Source organism: Octopus sinensis, unplaced genomic scaffold, assembly GCF_006345805.1.
Source record: "Octopus sinensis unplaced genomic scaffold, ASM634580v1 Contig00614, whole genome shotgun sequence".
Taxonomy (NCBI): Eukaryota; Metazoa; Mollusca; class Cephalopoda; order Octopoda; family Octopodidae; genus Octopus; species Octopus sinensis.
Genome location: NW_021824118.1, coordinates 3953 through 15964, shown reverse-complemented (window position 1 = coordinate 15964; position 12012 = coordinate 3953). Strand labels below are relative to the sequence as shown.

Here is a 12012-nt window from a genome sequence, read left to right as displayed (position 1 = left end):
AAGTAAAATTACTAATTTTTTAGATAAGATGACCAGAAACCTGAATATTTTTGAGCTGTAATTGTTAAAAAATGTCGAAAACTTTACTATCAAATGTTTTAAAAATATCGTAAGTTGTTGTTTCAGACTGAAACTTTTGGAATAATGTTTCCACAGGTAAATTTTGTTCTAAATCGAAGTTTTCATTCAAAAGCAATTATTTATTCCAGGCAGAAATCCTACAAAGTGTTTCTAAAACTGAGATATTTCTGCCTAAAGACTGTTCCAAATCAAAATTGGACTGCACTATTTTATTAGGAAAGGGTATTTGTTGATCTTTGATTTTTTTTAATGATTGTACTGATCACAGAATCGTTGATGTATATATTGAATATAAAAATAGAATAGCTAAACAAAATGTTAAATAAGTAAGTATTAATTCATAAAAAATGGAAGAATATGAATCTTCCATTATTTTTTCTAGCTTTAATCAGCATTTAATAAATTTCACAGAACTTAATTACACAAAAAAGATATAAAAAGAAATCAAACACACCACTCATATCGAATTTCACTGGAATTAATATTTTCGACTACTCGTCTAATCAGATCATTCAAGCAAGTATTGGGTTTCCTCTATACAATCATTTTTTATTACAAATTACCAAAAACCTGTAATGTTTCAATTCTTTAAAATTAGACAACTTAGAAATTCCATGACTAGAGAAATTGCTAGGATGAGTAGTTTTCAGTTTATGTTCAAAAATGAACAACGAAATGACAGTATATGCCTATTGGGATACAATTGAGACAAAAATCTAACAAACAACCAATTCGGCTTTTCAATGTTGTCTAGTCTCCAAATACAGTCAACTTCGGGAATACGAATATTAGGAAGCTGACAATCTGTGATATTCGGAGGCAGAATTTTATATGTTTTTAAAAACTAAAAACTCTGTGTATAGTACTACACCAACCTTGACTGCATTAAAATGAATACTTCTTGATTTTTTACCAATTTTGTGATTATATGATTTGAGATAAGCAGGACTCAAATATGTGAGATAATTCCGATTCACATCCAAATACTTCCACCCACCTGTCTGACACATTTCAAGACCATATGCAAACAGGCTAACGTTATAAATACATTTCCTATACTTTAATTCGTCATATCTTAAAACTCGACGTCGATTGCTCATTTCAGGATATTTGCTCATGAATAATCTCGGAAATGGAAAAACGTCCATTCTTGACGCCAGCAAATCCATGTGATTGAACATTAACCGAGTTTTAGAATCTCGGAAATACAAATTGGCAGAAAAGAACTTTTAAATCCTTTTGAGGGACATTTTAGACTCCCAAATACCTCCTCAGACAATAGTTCATCATATTTTGAAGGAAATAGTTTGATAATGTTCTTTTCATCCAACATTTTAATGGCTTCATCAAGATTTGGTGGTCTTTGGGGACAATTGACAGGATAATGTTTTGAGAGAGTGTCCTGGCATGTCAAGGTTTAGGAAACCAGAATATGACGACATTCAGAAGCCATTATGTCTGTGTCGCAATCGGGAGTGTTTGTGCTAACCATGAATAATTGGACTACTAATTGAACAAACTGGAGAGTTTAATTGGTAGGGATACATACCATAGTCATTTGCACCTTAAGAAGATACGATTGCTCATTTTCAAAAATTTGGCTTTGCTCTGAGTGTTGAATTTGATCTTTTCTTTCAACACGTGAATTTCGGTGCTCGTTTATTTTGAGAAGTTCTTTTTCTAAAAATATATATTGTTAGACTTGAATTTGAAATTAAATATAAAATAATATCAATTAAAAATCAACTGGAAAAAGGTCCGATGTTGTAGTCTTCTTGATTCACTTCTTCCACCGAACAGGGATCAATTTCGCTTTCGAGGGATAAATCTAAACAACTTTTACTTAAGAAAAAACTATTTGTGGTTTTGACAGTAATCAATAGATCGCGCCATGTTCTTGACTTGGAAACTTGTTCTTGCGGATAGTTCAGTAAATCGAGAATTTCGTCCATGCCTTCGTTAATTTGGACTTTTGAACGAGTCCGATGTCCGATAGAGCTTTCATCCTGGTTATGGTTTATCATTTATTTTTACATTGTTAAAAATGTTTTTAATGCCGTTATTTTGATGATTACTTTCTTTCATCTCAGCACTTAAATAATAAATAAATTTTATTAAGAAATTAAAAAACAAATTTATTATTACAAATTTATTAAAATTTTTCTGTTGTGAATAATTTTGAAAACTACAATTCTCAGTAGAATATAATTTAGTCGAGTGTACTGATGAAGATTTTGAAATAAGTATTACATAATAATTTGATAAAATTTTTTTTTTTTCAATACTAGAATTTGGAAAATTAACACCGAAAATAGTTAAGTTCCAGCGGCGAGGACGCAGTGTGCGTTGCCCCGAACAATGGCCAGGCCGATGCGCTGGCGGAACCAGAGGCTCTCTCTCGAGTCCTTGAGCCTTCTCCCGATTTGATAAAATAGATCAATTAATAATTTTGTAATTAAATATGACAAATATTCAATTCAAAATGTAGCTGTGAAGTCAAAACAAAAATATAGATTAATAGTAATAATAAAAGAAGAAAGAAAAAGAGCCCAAATATTTACAGCCTACCAATCGAATTTAGAACTAGAATCAAGATACTGTTAATTAAGGAGTGCCCATGTCAAACCTATATTGAAGGGTAGAAAAAGTATTGAGGACAATAAAAGCGGTGGAAAAGTATTAAAATTACACAAGTACACTGGATCCATATGGCTGATGTTATTGAAGCAAACTTGCTTCCAAATTTGTGATATTTAGTAGCATCTTTATCTAAAATAGAATATCTCAGTGTTGAAATCAACAGTGTTTAATTATTTTTTTACAAATTTGAAGTTAAATCAAAGACAGTTGAGAAAGTTTGCTTAAAACTACGCAGTTTAGAGAGCTCTCCCAGCCTCACGGATTGCGGAACAGTTGCCGCGGATTACGGTAATGAGAGGCGTTGAAGAAGCCCACTTTAAAAGATTCCAGGATGTTTAATTAATTGAATTTATTCTACTAAACTTTTAATAATGTTAGATTTGAAGTAGGAAAGGCCATTTAGAGGTCAATGAAAATTCAAGAAAAAGCCCTGTTAAACAACTTTTGGTACTTTAGAGTAAAGATATTCCGACCAATTGGAATCAACCGTAATGTTTGTCACCGGTAGAGAAATTAAGCAAAATCAATTTGCACTAAAAATGCAATGTGGTGGGGGCTAAATTTTTCGATGAAGTTTTCATTTGATCGATTTCCACATTAATATGATGTTTTAGACTCGCACGGTTAAAGTTCAAGAGCTAAAAAGTACACTCAGAGGAGAGATACCATGCTATGCATACTTCAAAAATGAAGAGTGTTTAAACGTCGCGGAAATTTCATATACACGTATTCATGAAAAGGAACGATTTTTGTTCTTTAATTGATTATTATGCGAAGAAACACTACTGAAGAGCATTCCTTCCCGAGCTAGTAAACTTGTAACTTACGAGGTTCAACAATTTTAATTTTTTATATTTTGAAAACTCATTTTAACAAAATAATAAAGAAATTAAAATATCTTAAATAACCGTATCCGTAACCTTTTATTTTTTTGAAAGGATCACTGTCATCGTGAATAATCAACAATTAATAAAGAATTGAAAACACAGATGGGAGCTGATTGACTTGCAATTATTTCAAAGGATTATAAATAAAACACGTTTAAAAAAATATGAGCAAGTGAAATCACTGTTTTTAAAAGCAATAATGCATTTCCGAATACTTATGCAGAGGAAACCTTCCAGGGTTATGCAAATAAAACGACAGGGTTTTCATATTTCTAGGTAAATATTGTCACGCACTCAAAAATCGAAAAACTATGAAAGTCTTAATCTAGCAAGTATAATGGATTTTTCTATACTGACTATCAATTCAAATCAAATTATTTGTCTATTTTCACTCAAAAAATAACTATTATGAAAGATATCTGACCTTATAAGTTCAATACTAATGATTTCAAATTATAACTTACTTATTCTAAGTTATGACAATAAATATTTGATCAAAAAAATGAGAATAAGATTAGTTGTAGCTTCGCTGAGTCTCTGCTATTTTCTTCAATCACACTACCATCTTCTGCTTTTAGATCAATCATTCCCGTGGCAGATACTCCTTTAACATGTGCTCATTTAAGGTACTTTTCCGTTTTTTTATTATTGTCAGCATACACCCGTCTGACAACTGGATCGCCGATTTTAAAAATAGGAATATCAATTAAAAAATTGGTAAAAAATCCTCTAGAATTCCAAAAACTTCGATCAGGAACCAAAAATGGCGGATTCGAAAGAGTTTACTGTATTTACATTTTTTAATTTCTAATTAAACATTTCAAGTCTGTTATGCAACGTGCTACTATCTCGATGTGTGCTCTACCTGGACAACAAGAAACTAACAATATTATTAATAATAATATACCTAGAGCAGGATGGACAACCGCATCGGAGAGACAGACGTCCGATGGCAAGAACATCGTCTTTGCCATTGCAGAAGGGATCGAGTGCACGACCCGGGAGGACTGGGTTAAATCCGCCCTTTCCCAAGTGTTGGGAAGAGCTTCCAGGATGCCCAGAAATGGGTGGCCTACCCTGCTTCAGTGTTTCAATCGACGCTTTAGCTCGAACCTATCGTTAGATGCACTGAAGAAGCTGGCCAAGACCCCTCCTCCTGGCTCGCGGGGGAGGACTGCCGCTGCGGTTACGCCGTCAGGATGCCCCTCGTGTTCTGAACAACACGAGCACCAGAGTAGTGAGTTATCGCTACTCTTGCAGGTTAAGGAGATATTTAGTAGGCATATCTCTGCGAATCGTGTTGTCCCCCTTGCGGACCGCAGAGTGACCCGAAAGATACCTCGGTGGCAACTCAGAAGTGACGTGATGGGTTGCATCAATCGTGCCATAGCTTACGCGATCGTGCGTGAGCCTCCGGAGACAATGGACGAGATTTCTCTCTATTTGTACTCGGCACAGACAACCTATGATGAAATCACTCAGAGGCCTGCCCCAAAGAGTAGATGGAGAGAAAACATTGCCGCAAAAGTAGCCGCAAGGAAAGCCGAGCTGGAAGCGCTGACTGGGCACATTTTGAATGTGAGCAATGGGGTCAAGGGCAAGACTCCCCCCTTGGTGCGTACTTTACTTCGTCGGGAACGAGCTGCCAAATGGGACCTCAACGAGTTGAGGCGTGTCCGGGCAGAGAGGGAGGAGCTGATTCTCGTTTATCAGAAGAAGCTCTCAACTCATGAGTCTCGATGTCAGCGCAGGCGGGAGAACAACCTGTTTGAATTTAATCGCAGGTCGTTCTATCGTCGGTTGCACGGAGAGACGAAGGAGGGTACCCAGCAAAAGGCCGAAATGCTTGACACATGGGGGAGTATGTGGAAAGCACGTCCTCGCAAGGGTGTGTCGTTTCCGTTTTGTGGACCCGATGCTCCCTTGATGACCGAGTCTTGTGGTGTCCCTGACATCCGCAAGAAGTTCGATGAAGCAGTAACCCGTCTCTCTGACTGGAAGACACCTGGGGTCGATAAAGTGTATAATTTCTTTATTAAAAATTGCAAACCTATCCATGATTGCATGTGTCGAGCAATCGAACAGTTTACACTAGACCCTGGCTCGATTCCAGAGTGGTTATGTACTGGGGTCACTTATTTGATCCCTAAAGTAGATAACCCTTCCGCTCCGACAGATTATCGTCCGATAACCTGTATGCCCAACCTGTACAAGTTGATGACTAAGGTGGTGGCTACTGAGGTCAGAAATTTCGTGGAGGTGAATGGGATTCTGTCCGAGAACCAGTTAGGTACTCGGCGGGATTGCCAGGGAGCTAAGGAGCAGGCACTGATCAACAAATGCCTCGCGAGAGCCCACGGAAACTCACTAGTGTCAATGTGGGTGGATGTGAAGAAGGCATATGACTCGGTTGATCATGCCTACCTCGTTGAGTGTCTGCGAAGGCTTAAGTTGCCAATGTGGTTTATCAAATTTGTTGCAACTGTGATGGACAGGTGGAACGTCCATCTAAATTACAACAAATGCGATATAGGCGAGGTGAAACTAGAGAGGGGCATATTACAGGGCGACAGCATGTCTCCGCTGCTGTTCGTCCTCTGCCTAGAACCGCTGAGTAGAGTCCTCACTGCCCAATTCGAACAAATGTCGATCGAACATGAAGGAGGGTGTTTTAGCACCAACCATCTCATGTTCATAGACGACATTAAGCTGTTCGCTCGGTCTTCAGAGATCCTTCACTCAATGGGTAAAGTCCTGAAAGGTTTCATGAAGGCCGTGGGGTTGGAGCTCAACTACAACAAGTCGGCGACTAACACCCCTGTGTGTGGTGACCTAGTCAAAGTATTGGAGGAACACCAAGGATATAAGTATCTTGGTTGGTTGAGAGTCCAGCCTCATTAATCACACCCGAAACGAGAAAGTGTGTAGTGGAGGGTGTGCGTAGTAGAGCGGCAATGTTATGTAAGACTCGGCTTAATGCACGGAACTTATTTCATGCCTTGAACGAGTATGCCATCTCATTGCTAAACTACTACGTTGGCCTGATCGAATTCGAGCCGAGTGAGTACGATGAAATGGACCTTATTGTCCGAAGAGTACCGAGAGAATCATGTCCACGTGTTGGCAAGCAATAAGGAGAGATTGTACTTGTCTCGCGGGCAGCTAGGACGTGGACTGAGTACACTTAAGTGAGTGAGCGAATTCTTACTAAGATGCACGACACCTTGTGGAGTGGGTCGAGTGCATCCCAAAGGAAGGCTGCCATCCTTGCTGCTGAAAAAGCGCGTGGTACACACCTAGGGACCATAAAAGGCTATGTGTCGGCTAAGTATGGTCTAGGTGCTACCCAAGTTAATGTGAAGGAGTTGATCAAACTTCAAAAGGAGTCTTTAATTAAAAAGATCAACTTAAAAGTCCTTCACAAACTCTCTTTAGCAGCCTGGACAACCCGCACATTGACGTATCGTCGTCATCTACGTGGCTGAAATATGGAATAACTCTCCCCGATCAGAAGGGTTGTTCTCATATTTGCAGGATAGAAACTTTTTTAATGGTCAACGGAAACAGTGTAACCACTGTAAGAGTAAGGCAATGACCGTTGACCATTTAGCCACGAAGTGGGAGTATGCTTTACCATGATTACACATGGAGGCATAACGAGGTGGTGAGGTCCCTCCATCTTTTGCTCTGCAATAAGTACGGCTTGAGGCGGTCCAGAAGTTGCGAACCCATCGAGTTCAATCGGTGTGTGAGAACTCGCGGGTGTGCATTAAGGTAAATACCCCCATACGCACCTCGATTGTTGTCCAGCACAACAGACCCGACATTGTGGTCCACGATAAGGTCACCGGGGAGATTGTTATCGTGGAGGTGGGCATCACGTGCCTAGACCGTTTGCAGATAGTGGAAGTGGAAGTGGAAAAGGAGGAAGTATGACCTCCTTGCAAACGAGCTAGGACTGATGCACCAGTGCAAAGTCCATGTCATCCCGTGTGTGATGACATGGGATGGACTGGTCACCAAATACCACAAGCGGTACTTAAGACAGTTGGATGTAGATAAGTCTCTACAGGCTTATATACAGTCAACTGTTCTTAAGAGGACTCTGGAGAGTGTCTCGTTTGATGCTCGCCGATCCAGCCCTTTCCTGACGTTTAGTCAGCAAGAGGCGCTGGAATGCACCTTCTCGAAGGTCTACAGTGCCAGAGAAGAGGAGGAAGAAGGGGAGGAGGTGCGTGGAGTGCCGCCTTCTGCTCACTTCGAAGGCTCTGGACTTAGTTAGTAAAATTACTTAGTTAATTAGTTTCTTTCTTAATAAAAAAAAAAAAAAAAAAAATTAAACATTTCACTAAAAATTTTAAAAATAATTTTTTATACCAAGAATAATCAATAGGGCAAGATTAAAATGTCATTTATATATTTTTATTAATTGTGCCCGGTTTTTTGTTAGCCCAGGTTGACAAAAAGCCGTTGCCATTAAACACCGACACGAATTATCGTTAAAAAATTGCTAATCGATAGACGAATTCCTTCCCGTTGCGAGTATGCAATAATAATTGGCTTCTCAAAAAAGAATACTTTTTTAATTTCTAATGATACTTTTATTATCGATTATTTTTTAATGGTCTGTTCTAACAAAATTTGTAAAATGAGTCTAATCCAACCGAAGACCAACCCAAATTCTGCTTTTAAATCTATTATCTAATAATGTATCATTTATACGCTAGATCAAAAACGTCCTGACAAGTCTACAATATTCCTGTTCAAGACAGAAGTCACGACAGTCGAGCTGGCTTTTCCAATGGATTTTGCTCGCGATATTAGGTGGAAATTGCCTGTCCATCCGTACGGTGACTAATTCAAATTAAACTTCCCCTACCTTATTAACTACGGTGACTAATTTAAATAAAATATTGTATTCATCAAAAAGAAAAAATCAAATTAGTCACGTAAATTATTTAAATTCAAAAAATATTTTTTATACAAAACATATCGTTGCAAATAAATACAGTCAAACCCTGGTTAGTCGCCACTTTTTTACAAAAAATAAAATTTTATACGAAAAATTCAGTTACTTGCAAATTTCTGTTACTGGCCACTATTTTCAATTTTTTTTGCATGCTGATTTTTTCTGGCCACTATTTTCAAAAATTCTCATTTGATTGATTTCCACATCGATATGATGTTTTAGACTTGCACGCTTAAAGTTCAAGAGCTAAAAAAGTACACTCAAAGGACAACACTTCTGAAGTAGCAATAAAACACTCAAAAAGGGATGGCTGAAAGAATTCGATGTCAATCTACGGATACGTATGTAAAATGTATTTTTAAAGTCGATAATAGTATTAAATGTTGACACTTGTGCCTGTATAAGTGTGAAATCAACGGCTTTTAGTGCGTTTTACAAAAAACAGCTAGGGATTTTATTTGTAATGCACTGGCCTGCCAGAATTTCAAATGCTGGAATTTACAACAAATGCACATATAGGCCTCTATCCTGGACGTCAAATGAAAACTGTATGGCCATATTCTGCGTGTAAATTTCGCTGCCCCAGCTAATCTGGCGATGGAGGATTATTTCATGTTTGAGAGGGAATGCTTTCGTGGTCGACCAAGGATGACACTACCAGTTGTATTACACAACGACTTCCAAAAAATGAACAAGTTCCTAAAGTCAAGTGAAAATCACATTTATTTTTCAGCCTGTTCATGCAGAATAACTCTTTTATTGTTATCATAATTAATTAAAGTTTACAATGTGTTTGTCAAAGACAAGCGAACTTTCGGACCCGTAAGCAAGGTGAGCCAGACATGATCTCTGGGGTACGCTGCGAGCACGATTCCAGCATACAGTCCCTTCTCAGACTGTTGAACGCGTTTGAGATATCCAGCTTCACCGCAAAGGAATTTGGGGAATGTCTTGTGTCAGGTGAAAAAAAAGCTCTTGTCGCGTGGACAGCAGCTTCACATCCGTTGGAAACACCAACTCCCAGTTGGACTGGAGATAATTCAGCGGCAACACGGGGACAGACTCTTCGGGCTGCAATTTTGCATGCGAGCCTCCGGAAGACATTACCGACTGCAATGGGGCGGACTCCACCATCGTTCTTTCGGAAAGCAATAAGGTGTGAACAGAAAAGTAGATCCCTTGCAAAGCCTGAAATCCCAGCATTGACAATCCGTTCGACAAGCTTGGTAATACACTTGATCAGGCGGATTCCAGTCTTTATAGTCAATCGGGAAATCATGTCCTTTATATGACTCGGCCGGAGACCATCAAATCCCCCACTGCTACTCGGTCTGAAAGATTTAATCCCTTCCAAAATTTCATCCTCAGAAATTGACAGTATAATTGCATTGTCTCGTGTGGGAAACTCCCGTAAGTCATCTGGGGGCATCGGATGTTTGTTTTTGAGGTGTTCCAAAGTCTCGGCAGTAGATTCAGCAAGTGAATCAGCGGACGAAAGGACCCGAACTGCCGCACGGATGTCGCCATCCATGAGTTTACGACTAACTTGGATTTTGAACCACTGGGGGGATTTTTCCGTGATGCACGTTTGGTAATTGGTCGCTTCACAATCGAAATCAATCCATGAGACATCCAATCTCGCAGAGTTCGACTTAATGGCAGCCGAGAGACTCTTCTTTTGTACTGAACCATCAATTGCTTGTCCAAACACAAAAGGTGCAAAAGAGAGGAGACGGATCCAAGAATGGTCCCCCCCGGAGCTTAGCGCATCAGTGATAAGATCGCACAAGCAGTTTGCCGCTGAGATCCGAGCCTGTTTAGGGATACGTAATGGTATCTTCTTAGATTTCCGTAAGTTGGAAATTTTGAGAATATAGTGTTCTGATTTGGGTTCATGAAGCGAAGGAGACTGATGCTGCGAAGCCGCGATTCCGAGTAAAGCCATACAACAGTGGCAGCTCCAGCGCCGGAGTAATTTCACTGCGGCTTTGGTAAGGTGCGCGCAGCTAATATGCCAGAATTTATTACACATTGAACAGTAAACGCCACATTTCCTGGTGTTGATCTTATTACACCCATAACAGATAGAGGGATCCCTCCCAACTATCCGAAGAGTTTCCATCGTCTTGGAGTCTTCTTCTTTCATTATATTTCGCTCACTCACCTCACCACAAGAAGAAGTCCAACCTTCTTTTACTGAATTCAAATATCATTTTTATTTTGTTGTTGTTACATGCATGTTGGTTTTTGACGCTATGAACAGAAACTTTTCTGAGGACCAATCTACAGAAATTCATAAAAGTTCCGTGTTGTTTTCATGGAGTAATAATATACCAAGCAGTACTTTCTGGTAATGTCAACAGTTTAAAAATCTCTCCTTATTTTTTTTACCTTTTTAATAGGCTGTTACAACTCTTTGTTTTAGGTACAAAGAATGCTCAAAGAATGCTCAAAGAATACTCTTTCCTTGTATTTACATTATATTAATCAGAATCCATTAATCATTTTCATTGAAATTACAGCTAATCAATCATTTCCGGGTAAAAAGAAGCTACCAAAGGATAATCATTCATATCTTATTGTAGAAAAATCCATATTTCCTTAATAGTCTCATCACTTTTTTCTATAGATAAAATTTGAAATTTTTCATTTAATGTGTAGTTTCTCCCATTAATCTGTTATTAACATTATATATTTTTTTATTTTTCCCTTTTCTTCATATGGGAATTCAAATCTGTGTAGTTTCAATGAAAGATTCGTCCCCACAATCTTTTAAAATTCTAACCTAAACTGTTTTTATTCAATTATACCTCATTTCTTAATCCAAAATCATATTTTGACTTGTGTACTCCCATCTTTTTATTCATTCTTTTAAAATAAAATGAATTCATTTCTAGAGGAGTAAAATCAAAAATTTTATCATTCGTTTCTAAAAAATACATCGTATATTTTCCATCAAGTTCATCTACTACAAACGAGGCCTCGTTATTTTCATCTAACTTATAAGTGAGATTATAACCTAATATTTCACAAATGGCACGTTTAATTCTAGAAATATCTCTATACTTTTCGAAGAAAGTCTCATTTATCGCCGAGTGATGTGTCGTATTATAAAAACGTAACTTTGTCTAAAAAATGTTTCCAATTTTTATTATTTATCAATTTTTCCATACCCCGTGTCAATGTTTGATTAAAGCTCTCAATTACACCCTATTTCTGCAAATTATTTTCTTTCTGCAAATATCCATCCTTTTTTTATCAGTTTCATGTCGCTAATCGCTATTTACAAATGGCACGAGCTATTTATAAACAGTAATCTTTAAGCGATCATAGTTAGTTAAACAAAAGATTTAGTTCAGAGACAGTAGAAAAAAACTTCATTAAAAGCTGGGTTTTTCATTTAATTTTCGGATTTGCTAGTTAGATTTGGCTGAC

At 37.9% G+C, this 12012-nt stretch overlaps 1 protein-coding gene across 1 annotated transcript; it reads right to left on the bottom strand.

Moving 5' to 3' along the window:
* Positions 1–1328: 1328 nt before the first annotated feature.
* Positions 1329–2105, bottom strand: LOC115226949. The gene is made up of 3 exons (XM_029797907.2): positions 1829–2105; positions 1631–1761; positions 1329–1600 (listed from the first exon to the last, which is right to left on the bottom strand). The coding sequence occupies exons 1-3, from the start codon at positions 2103–2105 to the stop codon at positions 1499–1501; spliced, it is 510 nt and encodes a 169-aa protein (XP_029653767.1). The 3' UTR covers positions 1329–1498.
* Between the last annotated feature and the right edge of the window lie 9907 nt (positions 2106–12012).